We start from the raw sequence: 20,247 nt of genomic DNA on the forward strand, positions 1-20,247 counted from the left end.
GCCAGAGAGCCACTGCCAGCAAGAATCTCCAGCCTCTGGATCCAGCTAGGCCCCCTCCTAACCCGGGTGAAGGGGAAGGGGCAGGAGTCTCCAGGGGCCTCGGTGACTGTCCTCACAGTGCTCCAGCCACCTGGATGTTCCCTAGGCCTGGTGCAATCCTAACCCGTGGTCAGTACCAGCTTCCCAAGAGAGAAGCCGTGAGGCTGCCACCAGCTCCTCTCTTTCTCCCACCCCCTCACCCCACACCCGATCCGCAGCAGCACCTCCAAACACAGCCCCAAATCTGGCCATTTCTCTCCAGCCCCACTGCCACCACCCAAGCCCAGGCCACCACCGTCTCTTGCCTAGAAGACCATGGCGGCCTCCCAGAGGGCCTCCCCGCTTCCTCTCCTCACTGCCATGAGAGCCAGGCATCCGGTCTCTCTTTACCTGGGGGTAGATACGTGCGGTCCTCCTCCAAGCCGAGGGCATACAGCCCTGCCCACCCCACCAGCCTCGGCTCACGTCACACCAGCTTTCTGATGGTGCCCGACACGCACCATCTCCCTCCTGCCTCACCCTTCGGGGGTCCTGCTGTGCCCACCGGGCACATTCTCAGCCTTCAAGTCTCAGCCTGTCCCGAGAGAAACCTCCCCCTATTATCAGCTCTCCCCACCATCTTTTCTCTCCCATCAAAGCACCCGTTTTCCGTTGATTTCTCTCCCTGCACTGAATATAATCTGTAATCATTCTTTGTCAGTTTAGTTACACGTGTTTTCTGTCTTCACACCTACAATGCCAGCTTGATGAAGGCAGGGTGTCTTAGCCATGTCCACCCCCAGAGCTCACGGCGCCTGGTGTGCAGTAGGCGCTTAATCAATAGTAGATGAATTCCTGGAAGCCCACCCGAGTCCCCCAGCAGAGCGCTCTCCTGTCTGCAGGTGCTGGATGGAGGAAGCGCTTTCTGCTCGACAAGACTGAGGACCTACTGCGTGCAGGCAGCATGTGAGCAGGGAGGGCTACGCTACTGAGAAAGACAGTCCTTGCTGCCAATGGCCACATGGTCATACGGAGGAGCGTGGTGCTTTGGAGTCAGGGACTTGGGTTCCCAGCTAGGTGACGGCAGGACCCACAGGCTCCAGAAGCCTGCATCCGTCACACAAACGCGACCACTCATAGGAGGGACAGAAAATGGAGCCAAGTGGGCCGCAGACGTACAGAGGAGTTTGGGGCTTCTACTGTGGCCCATGGCTACAGACGCTGACCACAGGCTGGGCCCCTCTTCCCCTCCGTGCCTGCAGCAAACACCCCTAATACTTATTTCTGGCCCTCCCACACATCCAGTGATTACCTGGAGCTGTCAGTCAAGGAGCTCTCACTGTCCCCTCTGCCAAAGGACGCCCATGTGACCTAGACTGGAGAATCAGTGCATCCACTGCCAGACACGGTGACTGGTCCAGAGGTAGGCATGTGACCCTGGCTGGCCAATCAGAGTCCTTCTTTGGGATTTAATATACACACAGAGAAAGATTTCTCTCGCTCAAGACTTCTGAGCTTCAAGGGCCCTACGAGCCTGAAACGGCTGGAGACGGTTTTCTGCTTTGTGAAAAGAGGTGGCCTAAAGATGAGGTCGAATGGAGGCGGGCAGAGCTGAGAGATGGAGAGAGTCCGACAGACCCAGGTATCGTCTGAACCTTGGTATCCAGCTATGCCCGAGGTCCATCTCTTAGACTTTTCAGTCCCCTGAGCCATGGCCTCTGCCCTACACACCCCCCCACCAAAAGCAGCTATAGTGTGAATAAAGAGGCTGCCCCTCCCAGTGGGCCAGATGGCCTCCTGAGACACCCCCGGAGCTGTGGCCGGGCCGGACTCACCTTGCCGGTCCCCAGGGTGGGGGGGGTGTGAGTGGTAGAGAGTCTGCTGGCTCTGCCGGATGGCTGCGGTCAGCGGGAGGTCTGCCTGCACCACCCACTCTTGGTTGCCATTAAGCACCGTCTCGCCCGGCATGGCGAGCGAGTGCCGCTTGGGGACATCCTTGGTCAGCGTGGCTAAGGACTGCTTGGCCTGGAGAGAGAGCCGGGGGACAGGAAGAAGACGACGTGATCAAGGGGACCTCTCGGCCTACTGCTTGGCCATCACCCACCATCGTTGAGAAAGCCACGCATCCAACCTCTGTGCCAGGGTGTCTGTGGCTGTGCACCGCGTGCCGATCAGTACCTCACAGGAGGGTTTGCTTTGGGGTTAGTTACCCCTTAGTTCCTGCCAACACAAAGTGAGAACACAAAGGGGGACCGAGGACACACTTAGCACCCATTCTTTCGGGTTCTCCTAGAACCAGCTGGGATTTGAACGAGATGGTAAGAAAATGGTGTTTTGCCTTTCAGCACCTTACCTCCTCCCAAATTCAACCTCCGATGGCCCCTTCACAAGGTGCTGTGCGACACCGGCTGGGGATAGGGCAGACCCGCCGCCTGGCTCTCGGGATCACATGAGAATACGTGGGACACGAGGAAACCCAGGGACAAGCACGGGGCTGAGTTCGGGCACGTGGGATAGAGAGCTCTTCCTTTCTCTGTCCTGTGACTGAGGTCTCTCCCAGCTTTGGGTTCTCTCTCCCAGGGTATGTGGGGTTGTATTAGAAGTGCTCTCAAATTATTTGGGGGAGAAAAAGGGAACATATTAGAAATGTATTAATGCATATTCTTTCTTTCATAGTCAACTTCCACTTCTCATGCCAGGGGAGAGGGGGCACACCGGGAGGGGCCCAAGGGCCTCGCACTGAGATTTCCAGTGAATCTGGGGGTCACTACAGATGGCAGAGCCACCATGAGTGCTGGCTTTGCCCCTAAAATGAACACAGATGAAATGGAGAAACCTCATCTCATCTCTCTCCTAGCTCCAGAACTTTCCATATCTCCCCGAAGGCCCTGGGCTCCTCCATGCGGAGCAGAGGTCCTTGAGAAAGAGATTCTAGCTGAGAAATGAAGTTCTTGACCTAAAGCCTGATATACCCTCATCACATTGACCAGCTGTGTTATTTTAGACAAGTTACTGCCTTCTCCGAGCCTTACTTTCCCCATCTGTGTCGTGAAAAGCCTGGACCATTCTTTAGGGCTCCCTCTAGCGTGGATACCCCAGGAGTCTATGAAACCACTCCCCTTCCACTGCCAGCCCCCAGGGAGTATAAACCCATATGGCAGAGAGAGGCCGAGCTGGAGTCAGCCCCACCCCGCAAGCCAGGTAGGGAGTGTAGGATTAGCTGTGCTTGACAGAGGAGAAACCAGAAACTCAGAGAGGTTAAGTGACTTCTCCAAGCATGCACAGCAGGCACAATGTCCAAGTTGGGGCCCAAGTCTGGGAGCCTGGGAGCCCCAGGTGGTTTCCATGGTGCCCACGCTCCTCTGGGGCAAGGAAATCACCAGCACAAGGGATGCAGACTCTGAATCCACGAGGCAGAGAGGGGGGCGTGGCCGGTCACCACGGGATCCCCAGCACCTGGCTTGGGGCTGGGCGCATTCAGTGAAGCACTCAGTAAAAATCTGCAGAGGAGATGGAAGCAGGCTTCTGCCACGTCCAGGCGGACGGCCCAGGGAAGCAACTCTGTTAGTTTACTACAGGAACCGTGGAGCAATCCTCCTGCCGAAGGAAGGAGGCAGGCTGGCTGTGTCTTGGAGCTGCCGTGTGCCTGCTGCAGGTCCAGGGTCATGGACTCATGTTTCCTGGACCACCGCGTCTCACTCGGGACCACATCTGCTCTCCCCTCCAGGTGTCTGTGCATCTGGCCTCCGAGCCCACCGTCCTGGCACCGCTCCATGCGGGCAGCTGCCCCACTCCCTTGCTTCCTCCTGTGCAATCCATCTTGGCTGCCAGGAAGGTGGACTTGGGTGGGAAATGAGCGCCCCAGTCGGTCTGCCACCGCGCGAACTAACTCCCCAGCTCTGCCCTCTCGCAGACGTCCCCGGCCACACACGTGGAAAGCACAGGCAAGTCCAAGTCGCCCACTGAAAAACGCAGCCCCTTGAGGCCGCACAGGAAGGCACGAGGGAGAGGCCCGGGCAGGACTGCTCTCCCGTCCCCACCCGGCTTCCTTCTTCCAGGTGGACCTCCCCTCGGTCTGGGCCTGAGAGCAGCACCTTCTAACTCAGCAGGCAGCTTGGCATCATCGCTGCCTGACGATGGGGAGGAGCCTACGGTTAGTCCCGCAGGATGGGGCAGGTGTGCCTGTGAATTCTGAGCACAGGAACGTCTCACAAACTGTCCACTCATGACTTTAAGCCTCTGAGACAGAGCGAAACAGAGACGTGAACTGCAGGCAAGGCATGTAAGGTCTTACTTAAAATACGTGCATGTGCTCCTCTCTCTGTCTCTCGCTCGTTGCTGCATTGAGTCATCCTCCTGTGACAGTCTGCACAGCGTTTCTCTACTAATCTCTAACAGTAAATGCAATTCAATGCTGGGAGCTCCCTCTGTACCTCCAGCCCCTGCTGAGAACCCCCGAGCCCGCAGTTTTGAGCTCCTGGGAATTGGAGAATTGGCTCAAACACCCTCATGTGACGAAAGTCAGACAGAACTGGGCTCAAACTGCACCTCTACTAGTTGACTTGCTGTGTGATCTGGAGCAAGTTACTCCACCACTCTGAGCCTCCAGGTCCTCACAGTAAGATGGGGAACCGAGAGGGATTACTTTTACAGGTAAGTTGTGGGATGAGGTGGCCCAGCACAGCGCCTCGGAGCCTAGGCTGTGGCATCAACGGCCTGGATTTGACCTCAGGTCTGCCACTTCCTAGCTGGGGGATCCTGAGAGAGGCCCCTCACCTCCCTGTGCCTTCGTGCCCTAGTCTGTCTGATGGGGATAACACGGGTTCCACGGAGAGCGCTTAGCTGATGGTAAAACAAAAGCTCAGTGAACGTTGGTGACTGCTATTATGAAACAGTTTCCATTTCACAAGTAGGAGTCAGACATGGAATAATTCACATGAAAGCCCAGGATACTGTCTGGCCTATTGTCCTGTTCAAAAAGTAGCAGGCTGTTAGGATTACTTATGCCTCCCTGAGATCAGACAATCTGGGAAGTGGAAAGGGAGAGCGGCGCGGGGGGGGCCCTGCCCTCCCCCACCCTCAGGTTCCTAGCTGCCTGGAGGCCAGGATGTACTTCCAGTCAGAGAGCAGGCCTGGTCCCGGAGGGATGCTGTGAGTGCAGCTAGAGGGAACCCTTTACCGGCTTTCCAAGGAATTTGAGCTTGGCTAGGGAACATCTCTCCCGCCAAAGGTGGGGAGGATCCCGGGGCAGGAACCTTCCAAGCAAACACAAGAAGGGTCGTGCTCCCGTGGACTCCGGCTGCAGAGACGCTGCATCTGCACCAAAGGGGCATGACGCCAGCTACAAGTTGACTCCACCATCCTCTTCCTGGGCTTACTGGCCGCGACCCCGTCCCAGATCTCAGGCTGCAGTAGTCGCAGGTCCAGCATGGAGGTGCCAGCAGGAGCTGATGAGGCCATACTGGCTCCATACCATCTCCAACAACCGCAGGCCCGGGCGTGGAGAGAGGCTCTGGGGGGACAGCGGCGGGCTCGGGTGGGCCCTGACCTCATGTGTGTGGCCCGGGGGTCTGAGCTCAGACCCGGTGTTTGGAGCTGGTCTCCTGGGCCCGGATGGCAGTGGTCTGGGGCCGGGAGGTGTGCTTGTGTGGCCAGCTGGTTTCCTCAGAGAGAGGGCAGGAGTGGTGCCAACCCAGAGCACGGCCGTTAAAAAAAAAACCCGCGATCACCCTTGACCCCTGCCGCTCGACCCTGCCTCTCGCTGGTCCCTCACCGCGCCCTACAAGATCTTGCCTGGGCCTGTGGCGGCTGTCATTTTTACAGACGAGGAAACTGAGGCCCAGGCAGCTCAAGGACACAAAATGACTGGCTAGTGGACGGGACGTGAGAATCCACGACTCCTGGTCCCGGCGTGGCCTGAGGACAGGCTGGTCTCCAACATCAGTAACGACAGCTAACGTCCGCTGAATGTGGATGGTGAGCCTGCCCCGATTTCCCGTCACCTCGCCTCACAATCACCCTGGGAAGAAGGTCTTATACGTGTGAACACAGGCTCAGAAAGGTTAAGTCACTGGTCAAAGATCACACAGCCAGAAAACGCAGGACCCCAACTGGGGCTGTGTTAGAACTGCACGGCCAGGGCAGAGACAGACACCGAGACGAGGGAATCCCACACTTTACAGAGGGGTGGTTCTCAACCGGCGTGAATTCTCTCCCCCTCCAGGGAACACTGGGAAATGTCTGGAGACTTTATTCCCCACGGTTCGGAGGCACTGCAGGCATCTGGTGGGCGGAGGCCGGGGTACTGCTGCACACGGCACGGCGCACGGGACGGTCCTACGACACACTTCTCCGGCCCCAAGTGCCAACAGTGTTGAGGGTGAGAAGCCCTGTCGTCTACAGTGTACGTGGTAACGTAAGAACTGTCTCCCATTTTGGAGAACGTTGATAGAAAACTAGGTCACCAGGAACCAGGCTCCTGGGTGGGGGAGTGGACAGGACTGGAACTTGGGGGGAGCCTGTGATCTCGGGGCTGGCAGCCCTGTCTCCGGCCTGCTCAGTGACTGGAGAGACCACTGGGGAAGGCCTGATGGATGAGCGATGGCTGGTAAGAGGACGCGCCTCCTTCAGGCCAGCACCTGGGTGTCCTTTCAGAGGCCTCCCATCACGGAGCACGGAGACCGCCCACCTTCCAGCCCTGCCTCTCAACTCTGTGGGCAGCTCTGGTGAGCCTCCTGCACACCGAGCCTGTTTCCAAATCTGTAAAATGGGCACGACAAGAATATACAGCTCACTGGAGTGACTGCTAATGGATATGGGTTTCTTATTAGGGTGAAGAGATTGTTCTGGAATTAGATAGTGGTGACGGTTGCACAACTTTGTGAATGTACTAAAAATCGCTAAATTTACGTCATAAAAGGACGAATTTTATAATATGTGAATTATATCTCAATAAAACAGCATATTGAACATTTTTTACTTAAAAAAGCAAAACAAAACAAACCACAGGGTGGTCTCCACAGAGCCAGTGTGGCTACAGAGGTGAAACTGCTCCACGCGTGGTAATGCCTAGTTCGGCCAGAAGAATGTCCCCTTCCCAAGGGTTGGAGCCCATCAGCAAGCACCAAGAGAGATGTTTGCTTCTTGGGAAGCCAGCGTCCCTTGACTTTTACTCGAGTGAAGTGGCCCTTTTCAGCTGCACAGGGTGTGGGGAGACCCAGCGGAGGCTGGGCTGGGGAGGGGTGATGCCTGAATTGGGGCAGGGCCTGCTCACCCCTCACCAGGAAGCTGCCCCATGGCTTCAGTGTTGTGGGCAGGTCGCTTAAGAAATTACCTGTCACCAGTGCCACAGCCAGAACTCCTAGATCAGGAGTAAGCAAGTGACCCCACAGGGACCACTTGGATACCCTGTACTTGATCAGACGTTTGAAAACTGAAGTGAAATTCAGAGGGCAAAGAGTTTGGGTTCATCTCCCCCAGCAGGGCCAGGGGCCACTGAGTGGACCATTCCAGATGGAATCCTGGCTTCCCCACTCCCTGCGGCTGCCTTGGCTTCGGCCCATTTCCAAGCCTGGCCCTCCACCTTCCCACTGCACCTGTGAGCTCCTGACTTCCTTCCAGTGCACCCTGTGTGCTCAGGTAGCCCGAGCTGCTTTCTGTTGCTTGCAACCTGAGGACCTCAGGCACGCACGCAGGGAAGGTACCTCCCCTCTAGTCTCGTCCTGGCCAGCAGTGCGGTGAGGGGAGCTGGACGACACCGCCCGGAGCCAGCAGCCCTGGAAGCCTCCAGGCTGTGAAATTGCTCAGATGGTGGGCAACAGAGGGGACCTCCAGGCAAGTGGACACCCCACCAACGCTGGCGCTCTCACGGGCGGTGCCTGTGCTGACGTTACAGCAAACCCACCACCCTGAGCTGCAAACATTCACCTAACTATTCACACTTAGCAGAGAGGCCTGATGCCCCCGCCAGAGGGAGGGGGCAAGAACCTGCGTTCCGCTGGCCAGAACTAAAGCAGGTCGAGTCAGCCGGGCATGGTGAGAATGGAAGCAGAGGTGAGCTGGCTCCCAGTCCTGAAAGACCCCAGAATGCCCCAGGGTGCTTGAGGTTACTGGTCCATGGCAAGGAAGACCCATCTGTCCACCACAGGACGCTGGGAAGACTTGGGAGAATAAAGGTCTCACCTCACCCTGCACTCCCTTCCCAGATCGTCAGCTTGAAAGGTTTCTGTCTGGGCTGCACGTGGCAGCAGGGCCGCCAGCACCACCGACCCCACTGGTGGGAAGACCCCAGAGAGGAGACCCAGCAGCTGGAGCTTCCTCCAGCCCGGGCAGCTCTCACCGCTAGGGGTCAGCATTGGACAAGGAGGCCCAGGAGGCAGAGGGTGGGATTGGTCCCAGGAGGAGCCCACAGGTCCTGACTTGCCCTGGGTGAGCCCTGCTCCTGAAGGAAGTGACCATAGAAAACCTCCCTGTTGTCATATCATCACTCACCATGTACACACCGGGCTAAGTGCTTCTCTTGCATTATTTCATTGAAACCCTCACAAGAGCCCTATGGGATATATGCAATTACCCCTATTGACACTTGATGGAACTGAGGCCCAGACAGGTGAAGGGTCCCGCCCAAGGTCACACAGCTAGACAGCGATGGGGGCTGGATTCAAACCCAGAACCCATGGCGGTAACCACACTGTTAGCCAGCATCAGTGCTGCAGAGAATGCCGAGTTCTCGCTAAGAACCATGGGAGACTCCCCCCACCTTGGGAGTTCCCTGCACACTCTCCTCCCAGCCACCACCACATTGATCCATGGCGGTTTCAAAGGCCCTTTAAGCCACGAGCTCTCTACAGTTGATCAAACATCTCTTGGGGAAGGCAGAGTGGGATAAAGACACTCACCCCCACCCCAGGACCAGATAAAGGTCACTGAAGCTCAGAGAAGTTCAGTGAGCAGACCAAGGTCACACAGGAGCAGGTAGAACAGAACTCCAGGGCTCTGGACCTCAGTTCTGCTGCCAGGCCAGGCCTGGACACACCACCTAGACTCTCTGTCCGCACATGCAGGCTGCCCATCTCCGAGGAAAACACAGTGGAAGTATTTTGAGGGATTTTTTTGGATTAGAAAAAAACATTGTTTTCCTTGAGGACCCAGGTAATATAATAAGACTGATGAAAATAGGGAAAAAAAGGAAATAAAAGCCACTTGTCATCTTACTACCCAGAGATAACCATTATTAATTTTGTGGTATTTTTCCTCCCAAAGGTTAGTGGATGGTTTCCCAGCATCCCCACACGCTCGGCCCCAGGCAGGTGGATGAAAGGCGGTGTGGTTGCCACGAACAAGCAGCGGGGGCATCCCAGACCCCGCCCTGGCCCCGGCCCCGCCCCTGTGGACTCCACTCTGGACTCCCAGGTGAGCCCACGTGCACGCCCTGTCTCCCAGCACATGACATCACTTCCGGCAGATGCCCCACCAGGCCTGGGCGGGTGAGGGGGCGGGGTCTCACCATGGCCAGCTCCGCCTCCAGCTCCTTCATGCGGTTATCCTTGAGGTCCAGCTGGGAGCGCAGCGCCGTGGCGTGGTCCGTGGCCTCCTTGGCTTGGCGCCGCAGCTCCCACTTCTCGCGCTCCAACAGGTCCTTCTCCTTGGCCAGGGCTTTGACGGCGTCCTCGCTCTCCTGTGGGGAGAGGCCAGCGTTACAAGGGGCGCGGGTGCGGGGCGCGGCCTACCCTTGGCCCAGAGGGCCTTGACCCCCAGACCAGAGGAAGCGCAGGGAGGCCCCACAGCACCGCAGGCGGCCGGGCGCTCGGGCCCTGGAGGAAGAAAGCCCTGGGTTGGAGCCTGACTCTGACACAAACTAGCTGGGAGACTGGAACAGAGACAGACTGTTAGTAGGTGCTCAGCCGTTATTTTTTTTCAACGGATAAATGAGCAAACAAATGTCCTGGGTATGTTAACTTATCAAGTCTTCATTTCTCCATATTTAAAATGGAGGGGGAATCAATACTCCTCATTTCAAAGAATTGTTATAAAGACTAAATGACTTCATTTGAGGGAAATAGTTAAATGGAGCCTGATGAAAGTTAGGGTCATTAGTGGGTTTGGGCCTCTGTTCTGCTGTTTGGTAATGTGTGTGTCACAGGAAAACAGGGACAGAGGAGGCACCTGCAGCCCAGCTGCCCTGGCTGCCACGGGGCCCTGCCGCCATCCCACAGGGTCACAGCCGATGACGGGACAGGCTGGACCCCCAGCTAAATGCAGCACAGTCCTCTGCCCGTCACCCCGGCCCCAGCTCCCGGCTGGTCCTCCTGTACAAGCTGTTTTCTCCGTGATGCTGAGGCGAGGGCCATGGTCTCCAGCTGTGCTGTTCCAGCAGAGCCAGCAGGCAAGGAACAGCCGGCTGGATCGGGGGCCTGACCTCTGTTGGCAAGAGCCAATTTCAGGACACCAGGCGTCTTTTCCCCAGAGGAAGGGTCCCTGCAGGGGGCCCTGCCCACCCACCCAGCCATGGTCTTCCCATCCACCAAATCGAGAGCCAAACTCAAGGTCTCTGTGCAGCCTGGGACCGCGTTGAGAGGCAGCCATCCTGCCTTGTCTAACAGCCCTGTCGCCGAACGCCTGACTTCCAGATGGCCACAGACTAGGAGGCCAAGGTCTGGCCCTTTCTGCATGGCTGTCACAGAGCTGTAGCTGTGGCTTAGGTTCCTGGGAAAGAGAGCGAGTCTGGGTCGAACCCTGGCTTTGCAAGAACAAGTTGCAATAACTGCCGTGCCTCAGTTTCCTCGTCTGTAACACGGGATCACAGCACCCGTCCCTGAGGGTGTTACTGTGAGGACTGGATGAGATAATCCAAGTTTAGAGCTCAGAACGGTGCCGGGCACACAGCAGGCACTCACTCATTCACTCAGCACGCTGCTCAAATGTCTCTGGGGGGCCTTCCCTGACTATCGAGCTAACAAAGCAGCCCCAGCTGTTCCCAATCTGTTTCTCATACTGGTACCTGCCACTGGTCATTCAACCGATATGCGTGGATGCCACCAGCAGGCACAAACCGGACAAAAATCCCCATGCCTGAGGAGCTTACACCAAAAAGCCCTCCTGCACACTCTAGGTCATCGGCAGACACCCGGGTCGCAGAAGAGCAGCCTGGCAGACAGCAGCCAAGCGACACTGCTGAGTAAAAGAATGAGTGTTTGGCAGCTGCTGTGACTGAGTCCAAAGGCCGTCACAGGACAGCTCTCCCGGCTGGGGTGAGCGGAGGACACAAGTGTCTGTGTCACCAGCGCCAGGCTTCTCAGTGTAGTCTAGAGGAGGTGGTGTGTGTGTCAGGGGGGTGACTCCTTCCAGGACGTGCCTCCCAGGGCTCAGGGTGCCTGGGTGTGAAGTCTCCGCTCCATCCACTACAAGCTGTGTGACACTGAACAAGTGACGCAGCTTCCCCAAGCCTCAACCACCTCATCTACGAGAGAATGACACCATCACATCCCAGGGTGACGGTCAGAAGAAACTGGTAATGCGAGATGCAAAGCAAAAGATGGCACTATTGCAAAAGCCCAGGCAAAGCTGTACTCTCGGGTTCTGGGAGCAAGGCTCTCCGTGCAGAGGGGCACTCCGCCGCTAGTTATTTCTCTTCTCCTTTCTCTTTGAAGCTGTCTTCAGGTGGGGTCAGTGCAACAGCTGACAGGTATGGCCTCCTGGGTCACATGATGGGCCAACCAGTTCTCTCCCCTGGAGCTGGGGGCCACGTCCCCGCATCTGCCCTCAGCACCTAGCAGCAAGCCTAGAACCTGGAATGTCCCATGAAACGAAGTGTGTGGATCAGAACCCCTGAGAGTTGGCTGGTATACAAGTGGCTGCTTTACCACGTATCCCTGAATTAGGAAGAAGGTCCGGTAGGACCGCCAGGATCATTTTTGTCTCTGTGTCTCTTTGCAGTCAGTAGCTCCACTAGTTGTGAGCAGACCGAGGGTTCCAGGCTTGGGGGAAAGGCTGTAGGTGCTTTCAGCCTTGGTGAAAACTCTGACACCCCCTCCCATGATCACATCTCTGGCAGCAGGAGTGCAGGTCTCAGCAGCAACTGTCACGGAATGTTCTGTACACATGTCAAGTACGGTGCTGAGGTTTCAGATGCATTATTATATGTAAACAACCACCTGTGAGGCAGGGTCTATGATTATCTCTATTTTACAGATGAGCAAACTGAGGCCAGAGAGGTAAAATAACTTCCGCAGCCCCGCAGATAGCGTGGTGGAGGTCTCAATCCTTGCTGGCAGTGGCGGCAGGAAAGGAACTGAAGGAGACCTGCCTGGGGCGTTGAAACCTGACGGGGATCAGGGTGGCCAGAATTTACGAAGGTAGGACTCGGCCCAATTGTTTGGGACCTTGGATGCCAACCTGGGAGCTGAGGTCCCTCTGGCGACTTGACCTAAGTCAGTTTTCGCCTCTGTAAAAGGGGTATGATGGGGACAAGCATACCTCATAGGGTTGCTATTAAAAATAGCAGGGGCTTCCCTGGTGGCACAGTGGTTGAGAGTCTGCCTGCCAATGCAGGGGACATGGGTTCGTGTCCTGGTCCGGGAGGATCCCACATGCCACGGAGCGGCTGGGCCTGTGAGCCATGGCCGCGGAGCCTGCGCGTCTGGAGCCTGTGCTCCGCAATGGGAGAGGCCACAACAGTGAGAGGCCCGCGTACCGCCAAAAAAGCAAATGTAAAGAGATTAGGACCAAGCCAGCACACAGCAGTAAGTGCACAATTAATGTTTGCCATTATTAATATTATCCTGTGTCAGGTGGTGATAGGTGGTCTCTAAAGATGGCCATCGTGCTTATCTAAACAGAGCCATCTTTTTTGATCTGCTTAGCCTTTTATCAGCATCACATTCCATTCATTCATTCATTCATTCATTCTTTCTTTCTTTCATTTATGCCACACAGCTTGCAGGATCTTAGTTCCCTGACTAGGGATTGAACCCAGGCTACAGCAGTGAAAGTGTGAAAGCGCCAAGTCCTAACCACTGAACCTCCAGGGAATCCCCGCCTCTTTGCTTTTCTGATCTGGATCTGTCCTCCTTCAAGGTGCATGTTCTCAGGGAACACTTCCCCCACCCCCGGTTCCTGGATCGTCTGGGACCCTCGGAACCCCCGGGAAGGTCCTATCTGGGTTAATTTTCCGCATGGTTCTTGCTTCTTCACTGAGACTCTACCATCCTCCTGGAGGCAGGGCCCATGACTGGGGTCTGTGTGCGGTCAGCCAGGACCCGCTCCTGCCTGGCCAGAGGCTTCCTGAGAGCAGGTGGCTGTGTGCTTCTCTGGGTTTGCCAGGGGGACCAACACCAGGCAGTGGTAGATGAGAGACCCACAGAAGGGCCCTGAAACCCACTGTGGAATGTCCATGATCAAATGCCTGACTCTGAATCCCCCAGAGGCAATAATAATAATAATAACAACGACAAGCATTTTCCCCCCGGCATGCTTTCCGTGTACCGGAAACGCTAGTGCTGACAAGGCAGGGCTCTGAGAGTTGCTGTCATTATCCCGGCTTTAGGGACGAGGCCACATGGCTAGCGAGTGTGGCAGAGGTGAGAGTCTAACCCACTGTCTGGTCTTAACCACTGTGCCACCCTGCCTCCCAGGCCAAGCGTGATGGTTACTTTTATGCCTCAACTTCACCAGACCATGGGGTGTCCAGCCTTTTGGCCAAGCATCATTTCTGGGTGTGTCTGTGCGGGTTTTTTTGGATGAGATTAACGTTTGAACTGGTAGACTCAGGAGCTCGCCTTCCCCAGTGGCGGGGGCTGGGGGAGCGGGCATCATCCGATGCGTTGAGAGCCTGAATGCAAAGTGGAGGAAGGGAGAAGTTGCTTTCTACCTGAGGGTTGAGCTGGGACATGGGTCTTCTGCCCTTGCATGGAACTTACAAATCGGCTCTCTGGCTCTCTGGCCTTTGACTCAAACTGGATGACGCCACTGGCTCTCTAGCTTGTAGAAGGCAGATCACAGGACTTGTCAGCCTCCACGATCATGTAGGCCAATTCCTTCTAATAAATCTTAATATATATATTACTTCTCTGAAGAGCCCTAGAACACCAAGGAAGCTGATGGTCTGAGGACAAGTAGTGTCAAGGACAAGGTCAGCCCGGTGCCCCTCGCCCCCGGGGCCAGCAAATCACCAAAAGCAGGTATGGCTGTGGGCTGGTTCTCTGGCCCCTGCCCCGTGTCCCCTCCCCTCAAACAAGGGTGACCGTGTCTCCCTATTGATGGGCATGGGGCCACTCAAGTAAAGGTTCTCCCTGCCTCACCTGCTGAAGAAGGACCAGGCTCCTGGGACCTGCTACGGGCCCTCCAGCTGGAGAAGGAGAAAGGATGGAGGTGGACCAAGAGAGAGGCAGGTGGTGCTATAGTCTGAATGTTTGTGTCCTGCCCAAATTCCTGTGCTGAAATCCTAACACCTAATGTGATGACATTAGGAGGTGGGGCCTCTGGGAGGGGCTTAGGTCATGAGGGTGGAGCCCTCGTGAATGGGACTGATGCCCTTATAAGAGACCCCAGAGAGCTTGTCCCTTCTGCCAAGTGAGGACGTGGCAGGAAGTCTGCGACCCAGAAGAGGACCAAGAAAGCAGGCAGCCGGGGGTTCCCTTTCCTCCTCTCTGCTTCCAGGTTGTTGACTTAATGCCACACTCTGTCTGCAAGTGACAGGCCCGGGGAGGCCAACTTCTAGGGACCCAGCTCACCTACTGTGGAAGGACAGGCAGGGGAAGCTGGGGCCCCGATGCTCAGGGCTGGCACCCAGGGCACCAAAAGCTCCAGACCACAGTCAGAGGCTGTGGGTGCCTGGCCCAGGGAGCTCCCCTGGGGCAGTTTTCATCCTGGAGAGGAAGGGATCTGTATACTTGGCAGGTGAGAGGGTAGGTCACTGGTAAACACCAAAGTGGGCCGTGGGGCTAAAGCTTTTAAATTCAAGTGCCATCTCTAGCTCAGAGGGAACATGCGTGAATGCACTCATGCAACCAGGCCACCAACCACTGGGAGAACCACTCAGACCTCCCACGACTGAGGAAATTTAACGAGCTTCCCACCTGCGTTTTCTCCACAGAGTACATGCAAAGCTTGGTCATAGCTGTTGTCATGTGGTATGATATACTTGAAGGGCAGTTTTCAACAGTTTTTCTGGCCCGCTCACCAGAGGTTATGACCCTCTCCCTGCAGACAGCAGCTTACTAAGGCCTGCTTCGTTGTGGGGACTGACTCTTTTTTCTTTAAGTTTTGGGACCCTCTTCGGCATGACCACAGCACATATACCAGACAGATATTTACTGAACCAAAGTCCTTGGTCATCTGACCAGAAACTCTTACTCACCCCACAGAGCCCAACCTATATGTCACCGCCTCTGTGAAGCCTTCCAGGACTCTCTCCCAGGAGGCAGAATTTCCTGCTATCTCATTGTTCTCCCCAGCCCTCTCTTCACATTCTTATTATGGTACTATTAGTAAAACACAGAGCTGACAGTCACTGAGCACTTAGCATGCACTAGGCGCTATGCTGAATGCCCTGTATCCATCATCTCATACGGTCCTCGTCACAGCTCTGCAAGGTCTGCATCATGATCGCTGTTTTGCAGATGAGGAAACTGAGGCTCTGAGAGGTTAAGGGAGATGCCCAAAGGCACACACGTGGGGAACCTGGATCTGAACCCAGGCTGGCCGGAATCCAGAATGCACACTGTCACTGACTGCGCGCTCCTGTCCAGGCTGGGTTGCCCAGGAGACATGGAGCCGTAACCAGGGGCTGTGCCTGTTCATCTCAGCGCCCAGACCTGGGCCTGAAAAGGGGCCTCCCCAAGTGAGCATAAGGGGACACTAGCAGTGCATCTGTGTTTTGAGATCCAAGGCCAGACCCTGTGCTGGGTGGGGGAGGGGCAGTAATGAGGGGGCTGGTGGGTGGGGGCTGCGTGCTGACCTTGCGGTGCTGCTCGTAGTTGCGGATGAAGTCGCGCAGCTGCTCCTCGCGGCTCTCCAGCGTGGCATACAGCTGCTGCATCTGGCTCACCAGGTCCGTCTTTTCACCCTTTAGGCGCTTTCGGTCGGCTTTCATGGCTGCGGGACAGAGAACCGAGTTAGTCCCCGAGATCCTAGCTGCCTGTCACCCCCGAACGCTGAGAAGGGACCCCCGTCTCCTTCCCTTTTATGAACAGACGAGGAAACAGGGTTCAGAAAGAGGAAGTTTCTCTCCCAGGCTCCTGTGTTACCCAGTGGTATTCCTCAGATTCAAACCTGGGCCCGCCTCTCCCTAGAGTCCTAGTTCTCATTTCTCAGTTTTACGGACCCAGCCAGGGGAGCAAGTCCTTGACTGAATGTCTGTCCCTGCCCTGAACTGCCTAGGTCCGCAGGAGGAAAGGGCTGGAGGCCTGGTGAGCTTGTGGCCCCCCTGCTCCTCCATCGCTAACCACGGCCCAGGAAGCTGATGGGATCCCTTACTTCCTGCTGAAGTGAAATCCCAGGGCCCACTCTGAGACCAGCAGAACTCAGCCCAGCCCAACAGTCCACCACTGTCTGCTCCATCTCCTTCACAGGGAAAAGTGTTTGATTAAAAACACGCAGCAGGGCTTCCCTGGTGGCGCAGTGGTTGAGAGTCCGCCTGCCGATGCAGGGGATGCGGGTTCGTGTCCCGGCCCGGGAAGATCCCACGTGCTGCAGAGCAGCTGGGCCCGCGAGCCATGGCCGCTGAGCCTGCATGTCCGGAGCCTGTGCTGCATGACGGGAGAGGCCACAATAGTGAGAGGCCCGCGTAACGGAAAAAAAAAAAAAACACGCAGCAAGTTATGACACCAAAAGTATGAGTAACAGGAGAAAAAACAGATACACTGGACTTCATCAAAATTAAAACCTTTTGTGCTTCAAAGGACACCATCAAGAAAGTAAACAGTGCAAGGAATGGGAGAACAGATTTGTAAACCATCTATCGGATAAGGGGCTTATATCTGGAGTATATAAAGAACTCTTACAATTCGATAATAAAAAAGACAAATAACCCCATTAAAAAAACGGGCAAAGATCTGAACAGACACTTCTCCAAGAAATGGCCAATAAGCACTTGAAAAGGTGGTTGGCATAATTAGTCATCAGGGAAATTCAAATCAAAACCACAGTGAAATACTACTACTTCATACTCACTAGAGTGGCTAAAATATAAAAAGAAGACAGTAACAAGTGTTAGCGAGGATATGGAGAAACTGGAACCTTCATACGCTGTTGGTGGGAATGGAAAATGGTACAGCCTCTGTGGAAAACAGCTGACAGTTCCTCAAGTGATTAATCATACACTTCCCCTGTGATACAGCAGTTCCACTCCTAGGTGTATATCTAAGAGAACAGAAAACGTTATGTCCACACAGGAACGTGTATACGTATGTTTATAACAGCTGTAATGATAATAGCCCAAACTGAAACAACCACGTCCATCAACTGATGAATGAATGCTTAAAAATGTAGTACATCCATATAACAGTGTATTATTTGACAATAAAAAGAAGTAATGATTCATGCTACAATGTGATGAATCTTGAAAATATTATGCTATGTGAAAGAAGCCAGTCACAAACGGCCACATGCTGTATAATTCCATTCAAATGAAGTGTCCAGAACAGGGAAACCTATGGAGACAGAAATTGGATTAGTGGTTGCCTTGGGCCGGGGGCTGGAGGTATGGAGGTGTAGCCAAAGGGCATGATGAAAATATTCTAATATTGATGTACATCTCTGAATATAATAAAAACTATTGAATCACGTACTGTGAATGGGTGAGTTGTATGCTATGTGAATTGTATCTCAATAAAGCTGTCACACAGACACACAGACACACAGACACAGACACACAGACGCGGTGCCCTGTTCCACACAGCCTCCCGGCAGCAGTGTGGCTTTTGCTCCCTGCAGACTCCCCTCCCGGCACTGGCTCTTTACAGAAGGGAGTGGAGACGGGCAAGCCTGGGCTTGTGCAGGGTGGGCCCCGCTGCTTTCCCCAGGGCCCCCAGAACTCCATCCCCTCCCCGCCTCTGTGGAGAGAACACTGAGGAAGGAACTGTGGAGGCGGTGGGGAGGGGGCAAAGCAACTCCTTGGCTCTGGAAGCTTCCAGCCTGAGAAGACACAGAGTGGTTAAGTAATTTGCCCAGAGTCACAGAGCCACATCTGACTCCAAGGCCCAAACACTTGACCCTACATTATGCTGCCTCTACAGAGAAGCCCCCAAACCCCGGAGGGTCCCAGCCCCACGGCTAGCTGAGGGCAGTGATAGGGGGCAGGCAATGGCGGCGCCACCCCATCTTGTCCCGGACAGTGAACCTGCAAACTCAGCCTCTGATATGAAAAAGTACGGCCTAAGGACCGAGGACCCTGGGCTCTGGCTCGGTGCCTGACATGAGCTGCGTCTTCACCCCCTGCCTCCACCCAGCGCCGCCCTGTAGAACAGGGTAGAGGCAGGTCGGCTGGGGCGGTGTTGTCACGTGCAAGGAGCCCTGGGGAGACCCCTGCAGTGGGGACCGCAGGTCTTGGGGGGCCCTTTAAATTCCAGCTTTGAGCTTCCTGGCTGCTGCAGCTGGACCTGTCCCCTTCACGGCCAGCTTGGCTAAGCAGCAGCTTAGGTCACCGTGGCGGGAATTCCAGGCCTGACTCTGGGCTGGACCCTGCCAGGCTGCCGACCGAGAAAACACGAAAGCTGGATCTCGCGGAGTGATGCCAGGTGAAGATCCCTTAAAAATGAAGACAAGGTGTCTCTGGAACCACGGTGTGAACCACGAAGCTGCTGTGCCGTCGGCCCAGCTTTTCAGAAGCACAAATGTCCACAACCCACTCAGGAAACTCACGTGGAGGAGGCGGGACCTGGGAGCACGTGGGGACGCCCCACAGGCCTGAGGTGGGAGAGCGGGCGTGTGTCCCCATCGTGTGTCCCCTGAGCATCCCCGAGTATCCAGGTGCTGTCACCCCAACAGATGGGGCGGGTCCCCTGAAGGGGGGAACAGGTATTGTAACTCGTTAGGGAAACAAGGCACTTAGCCTGACAGACTCCCCAAGAAATAATTTAAACTACAGACACACAGCTATGAAGATTACACAGTGGAACGCGTCCTTCCTTTGTCAGAAGCATGCTTTTATTTCTCCTTCAAAACCCTGTTTGACGATCTCCAGACATCCTTAATGCAAGACGAGGCGATGGTCCACGAGCGTGACGGTCTCTCTCTGTGACCGGCCTCCTCCTGCCTCGGCCCCAAGCTCCCCAGCGCTCAGTTCTCCTTCCCGGCCACCCAGCTTCACCCAGGTGTGTCCCATGCCAGCAGCTAGGCCACCGGAACCACTGCCATGGTGACGGGTGATGTCATGCCCAGTCGACCCTGCAGGAGACCAGCCTGGCTCCTGGGAACGGGAGGACTCTCGGGGTGAGAGGGAGGGTGTGCAAGGAGGGACTGATTTTTCTAACTCAGGGAGGCTGGACGTCTGCATGAGCTGGAGGGTGGAACCAGGGCCCCAACCATGACCCCAAGACGATGGCGCTTCTCTGGGGCCATCACTCTTCCCAAGCTTCTGAGGTCTGCCTTTCTGCAGCAGACGCCCTCCTCTTGCCCTGGCTTGGGATGTCACAGCCCCTAACCCAGATGCAGGGCAGGGTGGAGCGGTGTCAGGCCCAGTTCAACTTCTGCAAATGCGACTCTTGGTGGGTGGGGACCAGAGAGAGAAGAAGGGTCCCTTGACTCCAGCCTTGGGCAAAGCAGACCCCCTCCTCCAGTGCCCAGGTGACAGGAGGCCACGGCTGACAGGCAAAGAGAACAGTGCAGGGTAATTCTCGGCTTTTGAGCTTCTGGGGGTCATGGGTCTGGAGAGTAAGGGATTTTACAGGGCACTTCTGAGCACAAGGGGGTCTCTCCTTATGCACCGGGGTGAGCACCTTGCCAGGCAGGGAGGGACCAGCCTGTCAGCTTTCCCCTCCCCCAGCCTCGGTTTTGCCCCAGCATGGGCGTGCTGGGCTCTGTGAGCTTCCTTTAGCTTCTGAGCTCCTAGACGACTTCGCCTTGACCACTGTCCCCCACAAACATGTCCATGGCCTTGGCCAACACCACACAGCAGGGCGGACGGGCACTGATCTGGGGTCAGAGGATCTGGGTTCTGTCCCTGGCTCGGAGTCCTAACCACCGGATGAGGGAATTCCCTGGCTCGGAGACCTCGAGCAAATCAGGTAACCT

General features: G+C 55.7%; 1 protein-coding gene across 3 annotated transcripts in view; it reads right to left on the reverse strand.

The window, feature by feature from the left end:
- Positions 1-20,247, reverse strand: part of KAZN (kazrin, periplakin interacting protein) — a 1,159,438-nt gene that overhangs the window by 52,137 nt on the left and 1,087,054 nt on the right. For all 3 annotated transcript variants that reach the window (XM_067017033.1, XM_067017036.1, XM_059045410.2), the window contains 3 exons: positions 15,974-16,110; positions 9,524-9,694; positions 1,854-2,043 (listed from right to left, as the gene is read on the reverse strand). In XM_067017033.1, coding sequence (XP_066873134.1) covers positions 1,854-2,043; positions 9,524-9,694; positions 15,974-16,110 — 498 coding nt within the window. The remainder of the gene's footprint in view (positions 1-1,853; positions 2,044-9,523; positions 9,695-15,973; positions 16,111-20,247) is intronic.

This window comes from Kogia breviceps, chromosome 1, assembly GCF_026419965.1.
Source record: "Kogia breviceps isolate mKogBre1 chromosome 1, mKogBre1 haplotype 1, whole genome shotgun sequence".
Classification (NCBI taxonomy): Eukaryota; Metazoa; Chordata; class Mammalia; order Artiodactyla; family Physeteridae; genus Kogia; species Kogia breviceps.